This window comes from Chionomys nivalis, chromosome 17 (assembly GCF_950005125.1).
Source record: "Chionomys nivalis chromosome 17, mChiNiv1.1, whole genome shotgun sequence".
Taxonomy (NCBI): Eukaryota; Metazoa; Chordata; class Mammalia; order Rodentia; family Cricetidae; genus Chionomys; species Chionomys nivalis.
This window is the reverse complement of record NC_080102.1, coordinates 31,175,371-31,198,761: the sequence shown is the minus strand read 5'-3', so window position 1 is coordinate 31,198,761 and position 23,391 is coordinate 31,175,371. Positions and strand designations below refer to the sequence as shown.

General features: G+C 49.1%; 1 protein-coding gene across 1 annotated transcript in view; it reads left to right on the top strand.

The window, feature by feature from the left end:
• The window catches only part of Ago2 (argonaute RISC catalytic component 2), an 80,499-nt gene that overhangs the window by 29,420 nt on the left and 27,688 nt on the right, over positions 1-23,391 (top strand). Inside the window, exons 2-7 of the mRNA XM_057791256.1 lie at positions 4,817-5,012; positions 14,072-14,192; positions 19,030-19,211; positions 21,225-21,361; positions 22,665-22,799; positions 23,252-23,339. Coding sequence (XP_057647239.1) covers positions 4,817-5,012; positions 14,072-14,192; positions 19,030-19,211; positions 21,225-21,361; positions 22,665-22,799; positions 23,252-23,339 — 859 coding nt within the window. The remainder of the gene's footprint in view (positions 1-4,816; positions 5,013-14,071; positions 14,193-19,029; positions 19,212-21,224; positions 21,362-22,664; positions 22,800-23,251; positions 23,340-23,391) is intronic.

Below are 23,391 nucleotides of genomic sequence, written 5' to 3'. Positions count from 1 at the left end.
AGCCTGGGCTACAGGCCTTGTGCATGCCAGGTCTAAACAGGGATTGTCGTGTGACATTCTCTGCAATTTCAGTTTTTTCTTCCTGTCTTCTGTAACTTCTTATCAAGGTTAAAGAGGATGGAGTATATGGTAGCAATGACTGTTCATTTCTTCATGGGTAGAAAAGTCCCTTTATGTGTTGTTGGCTGAGAAAATTCCTGTGCAGAGGGCCAGGGCCTGTAAGAAGAGAGCATAGTTTTTTTGTTTTTTTTTTTTTTTTTTTTTTTTTTTCTAGAAAGAACCATGACCTTCCTTGGTAGTGTGGTTTGTGGCTCACCATCCTGAAGCAGGGCTCCCTGGGTAGGGCCAGTTGTTTCCCACCTACTTCTTGGCTACCCTGGGAGGAGTGGGCTAGGCATTCTACCCAGGACTGTCCCACACCCCTCAGGAAGCAAGGTCTCCCAGGAACTGTTTACTGAACAGCGCTGGTCTGGGTTGTAGATGATGTTCCAACATCATCCCGAGCCCTCGTCCCACTGCAAGGAGTGGACAGTGTGGTGGTAACCTGGACTGTCAGGGCTAGGTGCCTGAGAGCAGGTAGAAAGAGGGAAAAGGTAGGCCCGTTCACTCACCTGCTGCTGCCACTCACCTGCCATTGCACACCCCTGGGGCTGTGACTTGGACCTACTTCCCATGGCTCTCAGCTTTTTTTGTTGGTCAGTCATGTGGGAGACTGAGGTCCTTCTTGCACTAATGGCCAAACTTGTGCTGAGGACCCAGGACATTCCGAGCCTCATGTAGGTGTCCTTCCCAGGACCCACCTGTGACATCGTTCCCAACCCCCTAGTGCCTCATTCCCTGTCTGGTGTTGGTATTTGTTCTTGAACTGGGCACACAGGCATAGCAATTGCTCTCAGGTTGCAGCACCTTCCCTTAGAGGAAGGCTGGGGATTTGTGTACTCATGCCCCAAGGGGTGCTGTTGGCTGTGTGTGTGTGTGTGTGTGTGTGTGTGTGTGTGTGTGTGTGTGTGTGGGTGGACTGGGGCAGGAGTCCCAGCATCCTCTGCCTTCCCAGATTCCCCGAGTCTCCCGGGACTTCTGAGGTCACCCTGTACCGTGTGGCAGGCTTGCTCACAGCCGCCTCTTTTGGCATCTGTCACAGACACCAAATCTTTTGGTCTTCTGGACCTGGTTGCTCATACAGGAAGTCGATTACTCATTCGCTGTGTTTCCCTTCGCTGTTTGTGATGTGGCTCTAAAAATGGAGCTCTAAAACAAATGTGCTAAGTGACAGGGAGTCGGCAAACACTGGTGCCTGCGCCTCCCTGGCACCACGCTGGGATTGGGCCCTGGGAGTCTCCCTGCCAGGGAACCCTCTCCAGTGGGCAATTCTAACTCAAGGGTGTATCACTGAAGTGCTGAAGGTGGCAGTGCCCCTCCCACCAGGTTCCTTCGAACCATGAGGATCCATGGAGGAGATCTGAACTCCTAGGTGAAAGACGGAATCTTCCTGAGAAGACAGAACTGGAAACACATTTAGAACAAGCTTAGGAGAATGGTTGCCAGAGTATAGTGTGTGTGTGTTGTGTGTGTGTTCCCCAATGTTGCCTGGAGTTGGAGGAAAAGGCAGCTGGGGACTGTCTGGAGGCTGGAGAGAGGGCGTGGCCAGCACAGCAGGGAGTCTTTGCTTTTTTTCCCCTCCCTTACCTCCTTCATCTGTGTCAGACTGGAGGAGTGAGAGGGTGTGTGGGGGTGTGCCGCCTTCTTGCCTCTTCCGTCTCTGCATTAGTTGTCAGACCCTGAGCCTGCACCACACGGGCTTAGCTGTTTTCCCGCTCCTTTCTCAAGGGAGCTCTGTGTTCACGCAGACCCAGCTCCTCTCCAGAGCTTCAGGTCTGATCCTCCTTCTTGTTTGGCAGTGTGCACATGGGACTCCCAACAGTGATAAAAATAGGCTTCGAGTGTCTCCCAGGAACCAGACTCTCCGAAGAGGGATCACAGTACTTGGGAAGACATCTAGGCCAGAGGACTTGTATAGCCAGATATAATTTTTATATTCTACGTGGCTTTTCTAAGTGACTGCATTTTCATTCTTTCCAGAAGTAATGGGAAAAGCATCTCGTGAAATCACACTTTGTTTCTCCATTCCTTTTATTCTGTAGGCCCAGTTGGTTGATGATGCTCCTCAGTTCCCATGATGCAAAGGGGAGGGGCTTTCAGGCGATCTGAGAAGTAGACCTCTTTAAACACATGCTTTGGCCAAGACTAGGTGAGGACGCATCAGCTGTGACAGGAGGGAGGATCCTGGGTTCTTTGCTCCTTAGATTGCCTTTGTAGGCTGGGGTCTGCCCAACCAAGACTCCCGTGTAATGAGTGTGAGCTTCCCAACTGGTTGAACCGATGCTGTGTCCTTAGTTTCCTCTTGGACCAGAGGCGACTACGTGAAAGCAGGGAGCACACACTGTTGTTCAGTCTTCCTTTGATCTGAAGGAAGGGAAGGGGCAGGTGTGTGGAGCTCACCTGGATGTTGCGTCCTGCTGAGCTAATGAAGCAAACCAATTTCCTCCTGCTGGGTGACGCTCATCCAGAAAAGCCAGACGCTGCTTAAGAGTAGTTTTTCTTGTGCCCCTGGTCCTCAGCCTGCCCCCAACATGTCAGGGTCATAAGAGGGGGCTGGTGGAGGGGTGACTGTTTTCAAAGCTGTAAATGTGTCACCTCTAAAGTCACTGTAGTGTATAGGAGAGACTGACTGCTTCCAGATGGCACAACTCTGCTCAGCGGCACTTTACCTTCCTTGCAGAAAGCAAACAGAGAGCGGGTCTCCCAAGCCTTTCCGGGCCCTGATACAATAAGAAAGGCTCGCTGTACTGTTATGGTGGCATGCTTATTCCCAGTAACTGTCAAGGATTGCAGGCGGCTTACCTCTTGAAATAGGACATTTGAACAAGGAAATGCAATCTGTTCTAAGACAAATATATAGTTGTATTTTTCCTAAATTTGTGATTCGTCCTCTCCTGGAGTTGGTGTGACACTTTCCACAGCTACATCCAACGTGGTTAACTGTGCCACATAGCACATGTCTGTACCTGGTTCGCATACTCGGGATACAAAAGCAGGAGCATAGCTGTTAAGTCGGAGGCCAGCCTGTACTATCTAGTGAGTTCCAGGCAAGTCAAGACTACACAGCAAAACCTGTCTCAAACCCAGAGTGGAGCAGAAGGATTTGATCAGCACCTTTGCCTTATGTCACAGATATGTTCTTGTCCGGCTGGTCTTGCTTTCCTTACTGGAAATTCATTCTGCTCCAGCTCTCCAGTGGCAGCACAGGGAAACATGGAGTGTGAGAACATGAGTCAACACAGCACACCTTGATCCCACCCCACCTCCGCCCATTGTGCATCAGTGGCCAATAGTTAGCCCAAGGGTCACCCCAGCACACCCTAAGTTGATGTTTGGGTTAGTGTTAAAACACTACCACCTTTGGGGGCTGGAGAGATGGCTCAGCAGTTAAGAGCACTGGCTCTCTTCCAGAGGACCTGAGTTCAATTCCCAACACCCATATGACCGCTCACAAACTGCCTGTAACCGCAGTTTCAGGGGATCCAACACCCTCACACAGACATGCATGGGAGCAAAGCATCAATGCACATTAAACAACAACAACAACAACAAAAAAAAAACAAACCAGAAAAACCCTACCACCTCTGGAAATGTAGTGTGGTCCATTACTGGGCTAAGGTTCTTTTTTTTTTGGTTTTTCGAGACAGGGTTTCTCTAGCTTTGGAGCCTGTCCCGGAAATCCCTTTGTAGACCAGGCTGGCCTCGAACTCACAGAGATCCGCCTGCCTCTGCCTCCCGAGTGCTGGGATTAAAGGCGTGTGCCACCACCGCCCGGCTGGGCCAAGGTTCTTGTGGTTTCCGGGGCCAGAGAGGGCCAGTCCTTGACTACCTGTGTGAGTTGCTGCAGCCCATAGACGTCAGAAAATGGCATAGGTGCTGTGATTGCTGCCGCTGCCGAGACTGGGGTGGGGGCATCATGTACGTGCATGTGCGTGTTTGTGTGAGCCCCCGCTCCCTTGAGCAGTGGCGGAGAGTCCACCAGAAATGTTTGGGCTTTTGTTGCACCCTCTCAGACCTTGGGATGGCCCCACAGCATGACAGACTGACCATGGGGAGGGAGTAAAGGGAACTGAAGGCCTCCTAGGTGATGGCTCCTGACCGGGACATGGCAGGGACACTGGGCAGGACTGAAGTGTGAAAGCTGAGTTCTTGTGCACGGTCACACAACTGGCCACATGGACTAGATGGCTGGAGAGACACATGGCACTCAGGCCGGGTGTCTGAACGAGTGCCTAGAAACTGGGATGGGACCCTTCCCCGAGCCTACCCAAGGTTCCTGTGATGGAGCTGTGCACGGTTGGATGGCATCTCTAGCTGGGGAGCACGGGTTAGTGGCCCAAGGGGAAGTAAGGTGCACTGTGTGGCCTCCTGGGAGGGCTAGATCCAGCCACACTGATGGAATGGGAGGTTATGGAAGGGGGGTCTAGCTGTGGCCACAGTGTGAACTCTCTCTGAGCCTCGGGTGAGAGGTGAAAGTCCCCTGCAAAGAAAACCTGACTTCCTAGTGATCTGGGAGAACAGGGAGAGGACCTTGGTGGGGAAGGGTTTGGCATAGTCACTGACCAGGCAGATACACTGCCCTGTTGCCTGCCCCCAGTGGGTAAGGACCTCTGTAATGAGGACGGAAAGCAAGGTGTGGGAAATCCGGGCTGTGCGCCGTGATTCTGATGAACATGTTGGAGTCCCTGATGTCTGATGTCTCCCCACTGTTTTCCAGTTCTTGCGTCTCCTGCTCCGTCAGCATCACCCATCCAAGGATATGCCTTCAAGCCTCCACCTCGGCCGGACTTCGGCACCTCCGGGAGAACAATCAAACTACAGGCCAATTTCTTTGAAATGGACATCCCCAAAATTGACATCTATCACTACGAATTGGACATCAAACCAGAGAAATGCCCGAGGAGAGTGAACAGGTAATCCTGCCCGTCTGCTTCCCTGACTGACTAGATGCGCCTCAGTTTTGCATGTCTTCTGACACTCTCCCGGGAAGTCGTAATGTGAGTGCAGTGTGCTCCCACTGTGTGTGTCCTGCTCCAGATGTTTGAACAGGGCTCCATCCATCACCTTCTTCAGTCAAGCCACATAGCTCTAACTTTGTCAGCTTTCATTATTCCCTGACCACAGAAGCCTTGCAGCAAGGTATCTTAGCCATTGCATCTCATTTCTGTGGTCCAGATTGTCTTTTGCGCCTCCCCCCCCCCCCCCCCCCGTTTTTCTGTAGCTTTGCAGTCTGTCCAACTAGCTCTTTTAGACCCGACTGACCTCACAGAGATGCGCCTGCCTCTGTCTCCCAAGTGCTGGAATTAAAGGCGTGCACTACCACCGCCCAGCTCAGCATCGTCTTTTGAGATTCACCTGTGTTGTTCTGTTTGTTATAGTAGTTATTTTAGCATTGAGTATAGCATTGAGCTGCATGTCTGCATGTGTGGGGGCAGGTACATGTCCATGTATATACATGTGTATGTGGAGGCCTGAGGTTGAGCGGCTTCCTTGACTCTTTACTCATGGAGATAAGGTCTGGCATTTAATCCACAGCTCTGTTACTAGTCTAGCTTGCTCTGGAACTTGGCTGCCCTGACTAGCTGGCATCTGCATGGCTCTGAACTGTAGTTCTCATGCTTGTGTGGCAAACATTTTATCCACCGAGCCATCTCCTAGCCCTCACTGAATATTTGATAATTTACCCTTTCATCTTCCTGTTAACACTTGGGTGGCTTGGCTTTTTTTTTATTTATTTTTATTTATTTTTTATTTATTTATTTTTTGGGGGGGGGGCTGCTATTAGGAATGAATCTCTCATGAGAGAAATACTCCCTTCTTTCCTGTCTTCCTGTTTTGAATGGATATGGGCTTTCCTTTCCCCATAATTGCCAGGGCAGGAATGAGTTTCAGTGCCTGGGTGTCTGTCACATTTGTCCCAGGCAGGTACAAGGTTCGGTTTCCATCGGCAAGTCAGGAGAGCTGGCTGGTTTATCCACACCTTGTCAGCATTTGAGCCATTTCTGATTCTCTCCTGGATGTGCTGGCTGCTCCTTTGGCGTTACTCATCCCCTGGTAACAGTTGATGAACATCTTCCCCCTTCCTCATGGGCTGCCGACACCTTCTGTCTTGTTGTCTTAATTCATAGGGTGTCCTTTGCCTCTGCATGATCTGGGGGGTCTCTGGCAATATTATCCAGTCTCATCTGTTTTCTTTTCGTATTAGAGGTTTTTTTAGTGCCTTTTAATGAATAAAATTTCCAAGTTTTATTAAAGTCCGGTTTATAAACTTTCAGAAATTACAGGTGTCCTCTCTCCAAAGTCTATGGCAACAAAGGTCATAAAGATCCTGTTTTCTTTGGAAGATTTACAGTTTGGGCTTTTGTGTTCAGATCTGTGCCCCATCCTGAATTGGTTTTTGTGTGTTGCATGAGGTTTGTTATTGAAGAGACTTTTCGGTTCCTATCTATTATCACGTCACCTTTGAAAGGAAGGGTCAGTCAGCCATGTGTGTGGCTGTTTCGGTGCCTGCTTTGGTCTCTCACTAGGCCAATAATTCATCAGCTTGTCTTGTTTATGGTGCACATGCTAGCCAGTGCTCAGTCTTAACTCTAGGCTGGAATCTCATGCTGCTGCCTTCTCCTAGTTTGTTTTTCCAAAGCTAGATCTTTGCTTTAAACAATGAACAAAGAGAATAATAAGCAAAAGAATAATAAGTAGGGAAAAGCCAATTGCCTTTTAACCAGAAAGTCCTTTGAAATTCTAAATTATTACTGTTTTGAATCTAAAGTGTTATATTCTTTGCTTTTGTAAGTAGCATCCTAAAATGTTATTTTCCAGATTCAGATGAGTGGCAGCCAAAGAGCACAGAGGCTGATTTGGGGACGATGGACATGCATCAAACTTAAACTGGGGGGTGGAGGTCAAAATTACAACTCACCAAATCATTGAATTATACACTTTGAAGGGTGAATTTTATGTGTTAGTTCATTTAACAATTTTTATGCATTTGAATGTTTGCCTATGTATATTGTATGTGTACCATGTGTTTTGTGGTATCCATGAAGACCAGAAGGAATAAGATCCCCTGGAACTTGAGTAACAAGTAGTTGGGAGTTATCATGTGGGTCTGGAAACCAAATCTGGTCCTCTGCAAGAACAAACGAACAAGCGTTCTTAACACTGAGCCATCTCTCTAGCCCCAACTTTAGCATGGTTTTTAATAAGGATTGTTTGACTTCTTTCCAGTGTGCAATACATCTTATTTCTTTCCTTACTGCAGAGTGAGGAAACCCAGATGGATATTTAGCATAGGCACCACAGAAACCACCCTTGTCCTGTTACTGATGTTAACTGGGAAGCAGTCAGTTCTTCATCTTTAGGATGTGCTATTAGAGGATTCGCAGAGAGAACTCTTACCCGCATCTTTTGAGACTAGTCTCTGACAGTCAGCTGAAGAGTTGGTTGTTGGTCATATCTTGTCTTTTTTTTTTTTTTTTTTTTCATATTAGCATGAGTTGTGGCTTCTAAAAAATGAGCCGTGCCTGAGAATCATGATGTTTTCTTTCTATATAGAACTGGTTTGAATTTGTTTCTGTGGAATGAAGATCTGTAATTGTCTTTTGTTCTTTTTTTTTTTTTTTTTTTTTTTTTTTTTTTGGTTTTTCGAGACAGGGTTTCTCTGTGGTTTTGGAGCCTGTCCTGGAACTAGCTCTTGTAGACCAGGCTGGTCTCAAACTCACAGAGATCCACCTGCCTCTGCCTCCCAAGTGCTGGGATTAAAGGCGTGCGCCACCACTGCCCGGCGCTTTTGTTCTATTTTTATGTAGCATCTAATTCAGAGAGTTGCAAACTAAACTGTTCCTTCTTTGTATACTGTAAGAGCAAAGTGTAAGACACAGGACTGGGGAGATAAATTGCTCAGTAAAACGCTTGACGGGCAAATGCAAGGACTTGAGTTTGAATCCCCAGAGCCCACATAAAGCTAAAAGGATATCTTGTGGCTATAATCCCAGTGCTCCTGTGATGAGGTGGGAGGAGGAGACAGGAGAGGCTAGCCTGGCCTATTAGGCAAAAGAACCTGTCTCAAGGTAGAAGGTGCCTTCTAACCTCCACATACGACCTCACACACATAGATAGGAAGAAAAAAAAATATGATTTCTGTAATTGTACCATTAAGTACTTCCTGAATGTCATTGAAATGGGAGGGCTAGTTTGGGCCAGTAACGGTGTTTGTAGGAATTGTTTTCTTCAGCTTAGTTTTCCTCAGTATCAGAACGCCCTTTTCTGTTTTGTTTTGTGCATGCTTGGGGAGTTTGTCTTTTCAAGGAGTCTACACATGTCATCGGAGTTACTGAATTTTCCAGCAGAGAGTTGTTCATAGTATGTGGTGAGGGCGTGGGTGTGCGAGTGATTTTTTTTTTTTTAAATAGGCTTTTGTATAGACTAGGTTGGTCTGAAACTTAAGAGATCTGCATGCCTCTGCCTCCATCTCCCAAGTGCTGGGATCAAAGGCGTGCACCAAGTTCTATGTATTCTTTAGTGTTTATGGGTCCTGTATGGAGCCCCATTCAGCCTAATGTTTTACATTTCTGTGTTTTCTCCCAATCAGGTTTGTAGGGATATAGCCCTATATAATCCGTCTGCATTCATTTACGCCGCCACACAGGTTTGTTCAGGGGTTGCAGTGTCTCAAGTTCTTTGCCCAGAAAAAGTATTTTGCTATGTTGACCCTCCCCGCTTCTGTTCTTTTGATCCCCATCCTTTCCCCGGCTCACAGTGGTCAGTGCCAGCTGCTTTCTTCTGCAGCTTCTTTGCACAGAACCTTCCCTGAGTCGGTCTCACTTGTAGGCGTGCATGCTGCCCAGTCCTGAGAAGCATTCCCCATGGTGGAGGCAGCTGTGCTTTGCTCTTGGGAGGAGGTGGTTGATAATTGTAGCCCAATCATTTATAGTCTTTTATTTTTCTCGTACAAATAAGATATGGACTTGCTTCTTTTTCCAGAAGTATTTTCTGCTTGTTTGTGCTTCATGTATTCTGAATCCCTGTTTGTTAATAGTTACTGCCTATAATTATTGTACCTTTTTGTTTTTGCGTGCACACACGCGCACACACACACACACACGCATATGCATGAGCACGCATACTCAGAGGTTAAGTTTTGGAAGCTGGATCTCTCCTTCACTTTGTGGGATCCAGAGGTAGAACTTAGGTTGTCAGATGCAGCAGCAAGCACCTCCACCCCCTAAACCATTTCCCTGGCCCTAAACTTGTATAGTTTTTTGCTTTTTGTTTTGGTTTGGTTTTTTTGTTTTTTTTGTGACAGAATTTTCACTATGTAACCTTGACTGGCCTGAAACTCTCTGTATTATAGACCAGGTTGGCCTGGAATTTGCTGAGATCCACCTGCCTCAACTTGAGTGCTGGGATTAAAGGCATGTGCCATCATACCACAAACTGATTCTTCAATAATTAGGAAATACCTCCTTTATATTTGATAATTCTACTTAGTGATTTACACTAAGTCACTAAGTGTGGTGGCTCACACTTGGAATCTTAGCACTGGGAGGCCAGGACCAGGGAATCACTCCCATTTTGAGGCCTCATATATGAAGAGTTGTTTTGGGTTTTTGATGTTGGTTTTTTTGAGATGGAGTCTCTCTCTGTGAGTTTGCTCTGTAGACAGGGCTGGCCTTGAACTCTGTGGAGATAGATCCTCCACCCTCTGTCTCCTGAGTGCTGGTTTAAAGGCATGCGCCACCACCACCCAACCATAGAATTGAATCTTTGTGTAGTTTTCAGGGTTGATGCTCAGAATCATAAGGCTTGCCAGGAGGCACCTTTATCCACGGAGTCATTTTGCGAACCCAGCTTTTAATTTAAATGTTTTATTACATTTATTTATTTCCTGTGTATGTGAGAGAGACGGAGTACGTGTCTTACTTAACAGCGTGCACGTGGAAGTCCGAGCACAGCTTGGAAGAGTTGGTTCTCTGTTCCCACTGTGTGGGTTCCAGCAATTGAACAGCCTCTGTTTCTGAGGTCAGACTGGGTGGCTCATGTCTCGTTTAAGGCAACACTGATCTATATAATAGCCTCCAGAACAGCCAGGGTTACATAGTGAGAGAGTCTCTCTCTCTCCCCCTGACATACTCACAAAAGAAAATAAAAGCTGGTCAGAATAGTTCACATGTTGTCATCCTTTCTTTAATGTTCTTAAATTAATTTTATTTATTTATAGGTGTTTTTTGTGGTTGTTTGTTTTTTCTGTGTGCTTGCATGCCATCTGTATGCTGAGTACCAGCAGAGGCCAGAGCGGGAGTCATGTCCCCTGGGACTGGAGTAACAGACAGCCGTGAACTGCCATACTGCCATGTGGGTGTTGGGAATCGAATCCAGATTCTAAAGAGCAGCCAGTGCTCTTAATCTGAGCTAACAAGCCGTCCCTCTTTTTGTCTTTGAGACAGTTTCTGTGTGTAGCCCTGCCTCTCCTGGAACTCACCTTGTAGAATAGGCTGACTTCAGACTCAGATCCGCCTGCCTCTGCCTCCCACGTGCTGGGGTTAAAGGACGGACTTCTACCACCACCCAGCCCCTCTTATTTTTAATATTGCTTTCCCATTATTTGACTACAGTGTGCCCATGTGTGATTCTCATGGGATTCATGTTTCTTGGACTTGAATCTTGACTTTTTGTGTTGTGTAGGACAATACTGGTCTTAGTTTCTCGAAGCCTCTTTCTCCCTTTTCTTCCGAATCACTACTCTGCACACGCTAGGCCACAAGTGTCTATCTGCTTTTGTTCAGGGGGTTGTGATCTAAGAAGCAAAATACTCTGGTTTCAGTTGGGGTAATTTTTTATTGCTTTTCCTTAAAGATTGGGGGGGTGCCTGCGTGTGCATAAGTGGATGTGTACGGGAGCCAGAGGCTCACCTTGTGTCGTTCCTCGTGTGCTGCCTGCCCTTGTTTGGAGTCAGGTTCTGTCACTGGGCGGCCCGTGACATTGCTTCTCCAGCACAGTCATTGAAACTTCCTCAGTTTGTGGCCAGCACTTCACTGATGGAGCCATCTCCCTGGCCCCTGAAGATTCATTCCGGGCTGTTGAAACCATCAGTAAACTCTGCATTTGTGCTTGTGGACAGCCCCTCCCCGTCACTCATGGCCGAGTGTCCTTTCCTTGAGATGCTGTACGCCATCCCTCAGTCACCCTAATCCCCAAACAGCTGCTTCCTGTTCCCAGTGCACATTTTAAGGTAAGAGGCTAAGTCCAAAGCCAAGTACATCATGGGAGATCTGTAATCTGAGTTACAGACTGTTGTCCCTGAGGGTGCTGGTACCTGGTGAAGAAAGTCAAAGTCCACTTTGCTGGTGCACCTTCTCCTGTCACAGCTGCTGGGGAGAGGACCTTGTCATCTGACCTGCTGGACATCAGATGAGATCCTGTTAATGTACTCCTGTGACAAGGATCTTTCTGCACAAAAGCCACAGGCCCAGCTGGGCTGAGCAGCTGTCAGTGCTGAGGATCTTCCAAGGTCTTTTATTTTGTCTCAGTGAAGACTGATAAGTGGGTGTGTCGGTTTGCTTGCTAGCTTCTTGGGACAGAACTTAGGGGCCTCAGTGCTGTAGCACACATCCTCCAGACTGGAGAGAGTGGGAAACGGCACTGTAGTTATCTGGGCTTTGTGGTTCCCATGAGACTCTTGTCATGCCATTCACGGCATGCAGGAAAGCCTTTTTGAAAGGAGGTGTGACTCAGGCTTGCATCAGGCACTGGCACGTGGCTGGCGATGGGCACGTGATCTGTCAGCGTCAGTCTGTAAGAAGCCTAGGTTGCCATGGTTAGAAACTGCGTCAGTTCAGTTACCTAGCAACTGAGGGGGCTGGGAGCTACAGGCTGAGGCCAGAGCCAGCCCACCAGACTTGCAAATTATTGTGAGAGCTTCTGGCTGGTTAAATATGCAAATATTTAATGATTTTCATTTTGCTGTTAATTGTAGTATGCCTTAAGTGGGTCCAGTCTCAGGATTCTGATGGTCAGAGTGGTGTAATGTTGGGAACGGTGCTCTCCTGATTGTGGGATCTCCCATCTTGAAGCAGGCCAATAGTCTGTGCTTGCCCTGGTGATACTGTGTACGCCAGGATCCCACTCCCATCCCTCGCATTACAGCGGGACAGTGAGGCAGTGGACTCAGCAGGAAGGCAGCTGCCTGCTGATTTCATGCTTCCCCTGCCCGTCTCCATCCCTTTCCCATTGTTCATGCACAGCCACCTGTGTGAAAGGCGGCATGGCCCAACCTTGGTTAGCTCACGATCTATCACTGTTAGTGCTATGCCGCTGCGGTGAGTCCTGTGTACCTCACTCTCCAGCAGCGCCTACGTATGTCCCTCAAGTTCAGTCCTGCCCACCCTAATAAGAGTTCCATATGGCCAGCCCTCAGGAGACAGCTAGGCCCCATGTTGCTTGAGGACAAGGCTAGACCAGCACAAAATGACAGTTACTTCAGGGGAACTGTATACCAGCTTATCGTGGCCCTTTCCTCGTGGCCGTGCCTTAAGCCCCTCCTGTGGTATAGACTGCTCTAGAGGTTTTAGAAGGCAGTTGGGTACATATATTAAAGTAAAAATATTACATGCCCCCCTGGCCTGGTATTTTAAAGTGATGCTTTCAAAGGGATAGAGAGTGTCAACCATAAGAGACATGGGGGTGTGATCAGTGGCTGACCCAGATATCATGGCTGGATAATATCTGCATTTATAGGCAGTGTGGTTTCGTTGCACATAGTAATAAGGACAACGTCAGGTCCCAACCGACTCAGTGTAAAACACAGTGAGCACTGGAGGCCATGGCCATGACAATAATAACCACCTGTAGCTCCAGCTCCAGGGAGCCTTCTGGCCTCCATGGGCACTGCATTTGCATGCACACACCCACACACAAGGCATGTAATTAAAAATAAAAACAAAAATGTTTCTTTCAAAAAACAAAATACAAGAACAATTTTTAAAAATGTTGACAGGTCTATGAGTAAAAGCTTGGATTGTTCCTTCTGAGAAGGTTGGGCTGGGCATAAGTCTGTCAAAACGACGGTACAGTAGCATAAAACCTGCACAATTAGAAATTAACAGAAGGATGTGGTTTATTTTTTAAAGAAACTTCCAGAACTCTAGCAAAAGTTTAACGGTCAGCATGGTTACTGCCCAGCAGTTTCTGGGGTTTCGGAAGTAGGATAGAGGAGAGACAGGCCTCAGTGTCCCTGTGTATAAAACACTGATGGCAGTGTGACCTGTAGTTCTCAAGAGGTGAGAGAGTTGTTCCCCATCAACAAGGATAAGGCCCGGTGGTCTCTACTGTTGTCCTTGTGTTCAGCATGCAGGCTGTTCTTGGGCACAGGGCACAGGTGGTCCCGTGGGCTCACTGACAGCTTGGTGAAGTCAGGAATCAGGGTGTGTCTGGTGCAGGGCTTCCTCCTAGATGTCTCTGCAGCTACTCTGCTTGGCTTGAGCAAGGGGGAGTGAGGGCTTTTCTGGAAAAATTTGGTGACGGTTACACTCATTAGGTTGGACTTTGTGCCAGTGATTGCTGTAAATGGGGTGTGCCAGAAAATGTGGTCTGTGGACAATGGGGGACACTCAGGCTCACAACAGAGGTATGGGTGTCCAGTCTACAACTTTGGGACAGAAATTCCAACAGCTACCCTTCAGTGTACCTGGCACTATGAGCTTATGGTGACATCTACCATCTGTCCTGTGTTAATTCACTTGGATGTTCTGCCACATTTGTGTGACCGGGAAAATGAGACAAGCCCAGTTCAGGTTCTTGGCTGATTTTTACCCCAACGCCCCCACTCCGTTGCCACCACAGGATGGGATAGCCACATGACAGGCAGAAACCCTAGTTTTCTAAAGTGGCTTCAAAGCTAGTTTGTATCAGACAGATGCCAGCCCCATGCCGCCTCCTCGACTTAATCGACATTTTGCTGAATTCTCTGTTTCAGGGAAATAGTGGAGCACATGGTCCAGCACTTTAAGACCCAGATCTTCGGGGACCGGAAGCCAGTGTTTGATGGAAGGAAGAATCTGTACACTGCCATGCCCCTTCCAATCGGCAGGGACAAGGTGAGGCTGTGAGTGCTGGGGCCCAGTCCAGCTAGTAGTGTGAGATTCAGACTTGGTCCAAGGTTACTCATTTCTCTAATGTGTAAAATCACTTCATCTGGAGAGCCAGGGCAGCTGCTTGGTGGGGCTTCATCATGAGGTATATGGTGTGCGAGGTTTGCAGTGAGGCTGGTGAAATGTAAAGCACACTCCCACGTGCAACCCACAGACCACACTGTGTGTGTGTGTGTGTGTGTGTGTGGCTGGCAGTATAACAAAGAGGATGTGCTGCTGCAGCGGCCTCCTCTGCAGTGAGGAGGAGGAGGGGGATGAGTCAGGCTGGTGAGGTGGCCGTAGAAAATGGTTACCTTCCCTTATTAGTTTTATCTTTATCTTCGCTTTATTTAAAAAGTAATAAAGCTTGTGCCCAGTCTTTGACACATCTGAGAATGAAGAAACTGGCACAGTTTCTACAGGTCTGAAAATGGCTGTGTTGCTAAGTGACCAAGTTCCTTGGTTCGTCTGCGCCTGTCCATATCCACAGTGGGGCCAGGCAGTCTCAGTACCTGGTGGCTCTGCTCAATGTCACCGTGCTGACAGGAATGTACTATGTTAGGGCAGGGAGAGGGCCAATGATTACATAGCTCTGTGTGTCGTGTTCTGATCTCGCTTTTTCCAGTCACTAGTGGCACGTGGGTTGTCGCTGCCACTCCGGGGTAGGATGATGGGCGTAGGGTTCCGAGTTGGAGGGAATCCCAGGACTGGGTGTGAATGAGTGAGCAGCCTCTCCCCGGCAAATTAACAGGCTGTGAATTTGAGATTTATTGATCTTAAGGTTTTGTGTTTAAATTGCACATTTGTTTTTGTTTAAAGCTCTATAAGAAAGGAAAGCATAAGGAGTTTATTCACAGTTTTGTTAGTACAGATTTATAATTAGACACTAGGAGGAGCATGAGGAGAGCCCTCCTGAAGGAGGAATGGAGTCTCTGCTGCTCAGATGCAGACACACAGCCCAGCCTGGGATGAAAATAGCTGTGGGTGTGCCTTTCTTAGCAATGGGACGTGACACAGCCACTTCCCCTTGCCAAGCCAACTACTTCTCCAGGGCAGATTGGAACACTGGTCTGGGATAGGCAGCCCCACTTCCCTGTGTGTGTGGTCCATCTCAGTCTCAGACGCAGTGTGGGTTTGCATCACAGGGCTGGAGGCTGTGTGTGCTCCTCTGGTCCCACAGTGTAGTACAGAGAGCAAGGCTTGAAGAGCTCCAGCCCCACTGCCCAGGACATGAGCACAAGCAAGGATAGTGTATGTGATTACTGCCTGTTTGCACTAGCCTGCACACAGAGCATCTGGGGTCCCAGAGAACTTGGGAACCTTCCCGCTAGCGCAGGAGTTTCCCTTTTCCTACTGTGACCTTTTTCTTTCGTCATCTGTAGTAAGAAAGGATTCTCCTTGACTCCATTAGCTTAGCATCCACTTAGTGGCTCAATGGGGAATGTAATACCTGATATGGGCACACGCCAGCGTCCATATCCTACCACCTGCCCAATGAGCAATCAATCCTCTCCAGAACTCCTCATTTCTCCCTGGTCTTCACATCACTGCTAGCCCATTGGAACGAAAGCAACTCTTTAGGACAGAGAAGAGTTGTGTCCACTAAGCCCGTGGCCTCACTTTGAGATGGGATGGAAGTTACATACGGTCGCTCTAAATTTGGGACTGAGGTCCTCAGTCTCTTTTACCTTGGCTCTGTGTCCTGCCAGCTGCCTGCAGGTTTATAGCTTCGGAGCTGCTGCCTCCTGGGCCAGGAAGAGCTGAGTGTCTCCTTAGATGGAAGTTATAGCTGAGCTCCAGCTCATGGGAACCCCTGCCTATAGCTGCTAAGCCGATCGGAAGGTGTCCAGGATCCTCTGGGAAAGGGAGGCACAGGAGGTTTCCCCAGGGATCCCTGTGGTGTTTATACTTGGGACATGCTGCTAAGAACTCGGATACGCCTAAGGACACCCACCCTTGTGTCTCTGCCTAGTCCTTCCGGGGTGCTTCTTCACACATGCACTGGGGAAAACTGGTCTTGCTACAGGAGGACCACCGTTCTAGCTTTCTGTTGCTGATAACACCATGATTAAGCAACTTGGAGGGGAAGGGGTTTACTTGGCTCCCATGTCTTGGTTGTAATCCATCCCCAGGAAAGGCAGGTGAGGAATGCAAAGTGGGAAGAGAGGCAGAACCTGAAGCAGAGGCCATGGAAGAACCATAAGTACTAGCTTGCTCCCATAGCTTGCTCAACTAACTTACTTACAAGGTTTCTCTGTGGCTTTGGTTCCTGTCCTGGAACTAGCTCTTGTAGACCAGACCGGCCTCGAACCCACAGAGAACCGTCTGCCTCTGCCTCCCAAGTGCTAGGATTAAAGGCGTGTGCTACCACCGCCTGGCTATACTTACTTTCTTATACAACCCAAGACTGCCTGCTTAACTGTGGCAGTGCTCGTGCTGTGCTGAATCCTCCCATATCAATCATTCATCAAAATCTCCCTACAGATCACAGCACCTAAGGTTTTACCAACACAGATTATTAATTCAAACACATCACACCAATGGCTCTGATAGTCTTTGTTTCCCCTTGAAACTTCACAAGCTAGGCTTCCCGACGACCACTCTCAGCATCCTTATCTTCCAAATCCGGTACTACAGCTCTTTAGGCTCTGAGCACTTCCAGGCAAAGCTCTAAATGCTTCCAACAACCATTCAAAAGACATTGTCAGGTCTATCGCAGGAACACCCCAGTTCTGATTTCTCCCTCCCTCCCTCCCTCCCTCCCTCCCTCCCTCCCTCCCTCCCTCCCTTTCTCTCTCCCTCTCCCCCCTCTCTCTCCTCCCTCCTCCTCCTCCTCCCTCCCTCCCTCCCTCCCTCCCTCCCTCCCTCCCTCCCTCCCTCCCTCCTTCCCTCCCTCCCATTTTTCCAAACCGGGTTTCACTGTGTAGCCCTGGCTGTCCTGGAACTTGCTATATAGCCTCAAACTCACAGAGATCTGCCTACTCTGCCCCCAAGTGCTGGGATTAAAGGCATGCACCACCACCACTCAGTCCGACACCAATTTCTATTCTTTTTTTGGTTTTTTGAGACAGGGTTTCTCTGTGGTTTTGGAGCCTGTCCTGGAACTAGAGGCAGGCTGGTCTCCACTCACAGAGATCTGCCTGCCTCTGCCTCCCAAGTGCTGGGTTAAAGGCGTGCGCCACCACCGCCCGGCTCCCAATTTCTATTCTTGTTCAATTTCTGTTGCTGGGATAAAAACAAAAGCCACTTCGGGGGTGGGGGTGGGTTTATTTGATGAAGGTCAAATATTATTGAGAGAAGCTGAGGCAAGAGTTTGGAAGCAGGGACTGATGTAGGCGCCATGAGAGAGCATGAATCACTGGCTTCTCACCTTGGTTTTTATACAACCCAGGACTACATGCCCAGGGGCAGCTCCACTCAAGGTGGGCTGGGCCCTTCTAGATCAGTCATTTATTAAGAAAGTGCTCACAGTCCAATTAGAGATTCCTATTCCCAGGTGATTTTACTAGTGTCAAGTTGACCAAAAATAAGACCGAAAGAACCTATCCAGCCAAGGCTTTCCCAGAAAGCCTTTAGACAGCAGCTCCCTGGGCACATTGAAACAGGATATGACCTGCACGTCCCCATCAGGAAAGGATGCATGGCACCAAGCCCTGCAGCTGTCCCTCCAGCCTGGCCAGCACAGTGGTTGTGACACCAGACACCTGCTGGTGCTGTCACTCCTTCTGTGGGGTTGGGGGTAGGTGGCCCTGCAGCTGAGGACAGAGAAACCTTGAAGACACAGCTGCTTCTGTGTTCACAACTCCCAGACACTGGTTCTTTGTGTCGGGGTGCAGCTGGCTCCTCCCTTGGTTTCCGAGTGGTGTGCTGTACCAAAATGCACTTACTTTTGTTCTCAGTTTGATTCCTTCTTGCAAGGGTGTCCAAACAAGAGCTGCTTGGTTCAGTATCAATGTCCTCCGAGGTTGAGTCTGTAACTAGCTTACCATCTTCCCTACTCAGGTTGGTACCATGTGATGTCCCAGCCATCCTTGGGTTCTGGACACACATCTGGGTTGTGTTTTCCTGTGAGTGGTGGCAACAGGCCAGCCCCAAGCCCAGTACCCTTTCTGCCCTTTCCTGGCCCCAGGGCCTTGGGCTGTTTGCTAGTTCAGTGTCTGGTGATGCATATAAGGTGAGGTGAGCCTGTCTGGGCACTAAAGGAGAAAGCATTCCAAGAACATGGGACATGTCAACAGCAGACAACAAAGTCACTTTGATCACCACCCGAGTGCTTTGTGGGCCACAGTTGTGGTACACTGTTGCTGGCATAAATCACAATGGTGATCCAGCCGTGGACATTACATTGTGGGTAGATTCAGCAAGAGTTCTGGGAGAAAAGTGGGTATGTTGGAGTCACAGGTGTCCTATGTGCTGAGGAGCGACCTGAATGCACTCTTGACCACTTTTCATTATGCACATTTGTTAAAAGTAAATAAAATTGAGGCTGGGGAGGTGACTCCGTTGGTAAAATGCTTGTCGTGAAAGCAGGGGCACCTGAGTTCTGTCCTTAGCACCAGATGGAGGGGACAGAGTCAGTTTGGAGATCCCTAGGACTCACGACCTAGCCAGCCTATGCTAATCAGCAGGCCCCAGGTTGGAAGAGAGGCTGAAACTTCAAAGGGGAAGCAGTTGAGAAAAGCACCTGGTATGGACTCCCGACCTCCTCTACACATGCACACCCCTGCCCATGCTCAAAGTCAAGTTAAAAATATAATTGCTTGTGCTTTTTGGGAGGAAATGACCTTTGTGCTTTGGTTTGCAGGTGGAACTGGAGGTCACGCTGCCGGGAGAAGGCAAAGACCGTATCTTCAAGGTGTCCATCAAGTGGGTGTCATGTGTGAGCCTGCAGGCGCTACACGATGCACTTTCGGGGCGGCTGCCCAGCGTCCCTTTTGAGACGATCCAGGCCCTGGACGTTGTCATGAGGCACTTGCCATCCATGAGGTGAGAGCATCAGGTGGGTGGGGTGAAAAGACCACAAGCTGAATGAAGCTGAGTGTCCTCAGAAAGGTCGAGGAGCCAGTGGTGGGCACACATGCTCTGTCTGGGGCAAACAGTCCAAGATGGAAGAGGATAGTGTAAGAGTCGTCACCGGTGCCCCTGCCCTGCCTAAGTGCAGAAAGTTCACCTCTCTGGCTTTGCGCTCACACAGCCCTGTGCGGAGTCCAGAGCAGCGCTCGGATGGCGCAGTGGACACCCACGCCCATCCCTGGGGTACTTCTCTGCAGCTTTTATGACAATGGCTAGCACCGAAGGCATCAGCCAGCTTGTTAGAGGATCACCCTTTGCCACACCTAGCAAGGGGGTGGGGATCATTTCTGTGGTTTGTCATTTTCCCGCTTGCCCGACAGAGTGACTTGCACACGGGACCAAGGCCTGGGAGCTGCATCCAAGCTTAGCTCTCGCACAAAGCACACAGTAGGACTTCAGGAATGGTGAGACTGGAACTGTAAGGCCAGAAGTAAGGCAGAAAGAAAGCTCAGTGCTTAGGCCTTGGGCTGACCCCTCTATACTCTGGAGAAAATTGGGTGTTCCTTTGGCTCATTATCTATGTCTTAGGCATAGAAGAGACTACATCCCAGGGCCAACTGTTACTCTTGGCAGGGCCCAGGCCGGCCTGTCGTGCTAAGAACTGTTGATGGGAGGGAGACAGGTAGGCACAGAAATAGCCTGGAATGGTGATTGACAAAATCTTGTATATAGTTTAATTTATTAAACCGGTATTTATTTTATTGTGTGTGGCATGCCACCAGTGTGTGTGTGTGTGTGTGTGTGTGTGTGTGTGTGTGTGTGTGTGTGTGTGTTTGTAGGTCAGAGGACAACTTGGAAGGAGTCGGTTCCCTTGTTCCATTATGTGAGTCCTGGCAGTGGAACTCGGGTCCAGGCTTGGCGACAAACCCCCTTACCCTCTAAGCTTCTCATCATTCACATTGACTATACTTTTAGTTGAGCGGCAGGAATTCTTATGGTTTCCTTTCTTCGGAATTCCTTTGGATTGTTTATGCTGATTTTTAGTCAGAAGACTGTCAAGACACAACAGGATTGACAAGCACAGGCAGAAAATGAGATGGGCATGCTCCATAATTTCATTAGCAAACGGTGTTACCTGTACTGCGGCTGAACACTGTCTTGCCTTTGTCATCCTGAATGGTGGCACATCCCACACATCCAGTAGTCTAGGTGATGCCCTTGAGAGAGCGTCCTCAGCAGGTGGGTGGACTCTAGTTTAGGGCTGCGTGCAGAACTGGCCTGAGACCTTGTGGATCTTTGCACTACTAATAGGCTCCGGGAGCATGAGCTGTTCACAGCCTCCTTCCTGTCTTTGGTGCCTGTGTTGAAAGAGCTACAGTGAACAGGGAATGGGTACCAATTTAGCCAGCTACATGATGGACCACAGCCACACAGAGAAATAAGTGGCAGCTCGGGGACTTAGAGCTGGGATGCTCTAGCTGCCTCTGCCTTCTTAGCACAGCCCTGGACTAGGAAGACGCCGATGGGTCTGCCCAGCTATGCACAGTGTCAGATGAAATAAGAATGAGGAAAGAGTTTTGGAATACCAGCTAACCTGCATCTGCATGGTCCTGAGGCTGCAGTTTTAGGCAGAACTCTTCCCAGATTAACTCTTGTCCTTTGGAGATCCATAAGGAAGGTACCTCAAAGTGAGTCTAGCTCGCACCACAGTGTGTCTTATCTCACACTGACACAGAGCCTTGAGAGAGGTCCCCTTGCCCCTCCATCAGCTCATGTGTGTAAATATCGACAGCCTATGTCTGCAGGGCTACTGCTCACACTGTGAGTGCAGACAAGAACTCCATTTAATGAACATGGCTTTACAGGGAAGAAACCTCGAATGGTCTCAGTGTAGTGCCTCTGGGGTGACTGGAGGAGAAGCTGGAGTGAGCCTGGCCCTCCGTGACTGATTCTGTCTGATCAGGAGAGGGCTTGTCTCTCTGGCAGGTATACCCCTGTTGGCCGCTCCTTCTTCACTGCATCTGAAGGCTGTTCCAACCCCCTGGGCGGGGGCCGAGAAGTATGGTTTGGCTTCCACCAGTCGGTTCGACCATCTCTTTGGAAAATGATGCTGAATATTGATGGTAAGAAAAACCCATTCACTGCTGGGTGATTGGCGCCTGGCGCCCATGCAGCCTCTATTACATGAGGTGGAGATTGAAAATATGCAGAAGAGCCAGGCATTAGGAGGAAGGCTTCTCATAGCCACCTCTAGCCTCTGTCACCAGCTTGTGCCAATCGTGTTTGATATTTGAGGTGGTTTCTAGTTGGGTATTGGAACCTTTGAAGTATTCCATTCCCAGGAACCCTTGAGCCAGCCTGGGGAACTGGCTCTGCCAGGACCTGTGCATGACTAGGATACCCCAGGAGTGGGATTTCTACACCCCTCACTTTCGCTCCACATTTCCTGATTACTCAAGGTTTTTACACTGAGAGAAGGGCACCACTAGGTGCCAATGGATGATCTCCAGCTTCGGCAGTTTGTTAGACCTGTCACTGCTGTGACAAGTACCTAGAAGAGACCATTTAAAGCAGTAAAGATCTGCTCAGGGTTTCAGAGGACTCAGTCCAAAATACGCTGATGCTGTCATTCTGAAGCCAAATGCCACTGCAAAGAGGCCGTGAGACAGCACAGCTGCTCACCTCATTCGCGATGGCTGGGAAGGGGGTGGCTGGAAGGGGCCAGAGAGAAATGCTTTCCTGGATGCACACCCAGCGATCTACTTTTCAGTCAAGACCTCCTGAGTTTTTACAACCTCCCGGAAACGCCATCTGGTTGTGACTCCATCAATCCCCACCCCACGATCCAGGGAGCTTTCAGTGATGGGGTCCATGTGACCTTCTTTTGGGACACTGTAGCTCCCATGCTGTCCCCTCCTGCTTCAGGAGACTCGGGACCATGCTTCCCTCTGCCAGAGACCAACAGTCTGGAGGAACGATGCCTCCTCTCACGTAGGAGAGAAGTCCTGGCAGCAGTTGCGGGAGACCCCAGAGCACTTCTCGCTGCTCAGTGCATACTAATTGCGAAAGAATTGAGTGAATGGAAAATCGCAGAAATGCCTCTTGCAGGAGGTGGCCAGAAAAGCCTACAGGATCCAAGGTCCTGGACTATCCTATCAGGCTAGACTTGTTCTGACCACAGTAATTCTTTGGGTGACTACTTCAGATGCAGCCAGTCCCTTACCATTGGCTGTGGTCAGTCCCTACCTGGGGTGTAGAGCTCTGGGCCTAGTGGGCGTTGGTTTTCTCATCACAAAGGGCCAAGGGGCACGCCATAGGGGAGAAATGGAGGGCAGGCCTCCTGAGCTGCTGTTACTTAATCACATCGATTTCTCTGGACGCCTCCATCAAACGCTCCTGTCTGTCTCTCGCTTTTCCTGCATACAGTGTCAGCCACAGCGTTTTATAAGGCACAGCCGGTGATCGAGTTCGTCTGCGAAGTTTTGGATTTTAAAAGTATTGAAGAGCAACAAAAACCTCTGACAGATTCCCAAAGGGTAAAGTTTACCAAAGAAATTAAAGGTAAAGAAGCCCCCAGCACAGCAGGCTAGGGAGTGAGGGCCCCCTCCGTGCCTGCCCATGCATGGATGGATGGATTCTTGTTCCTCTTTGAGGGAGGAGTGACCCACAAGGCACACTGACTTTGAGCCCGTGACTCTAATGAGCACAACCGCACGGTGTGGTACATCCCCCGAGCCACAAACTTTAGGGCTAGAATCACCCTGAAAGAAGAATAGTGGTGACACCCAAATCTTACTCTGCTGCGTTTTGCTGGCAGAAGGCATCTCTGGACAGGTGGATCCAGACCTGCATCTATCCAGTTCTGAGGATAGCCTGCATTTCTTACTCCCTCCTTAGAACCCCATGGCTTCAAATGTTGCCAAAGTTGCCATGTGTGAAAACTGATTCCAGGGTGGGTCTTGGACTGTAGGTGGGTGACAAGAGTCGCTCTGATGCCTGCTGTCTGTCACCAGGTCTAAAGGTGGAGATAACGCACTGTGGTCAGATGAAGAGGAAGTACCGTGTCTGCAATGTGACCCGTCGGCCTGCCAGTCACCAAACGTAAGGCAGCTAAAACAGCCATCCCTCCTTCCTGTCACTCAGATTCACAGAC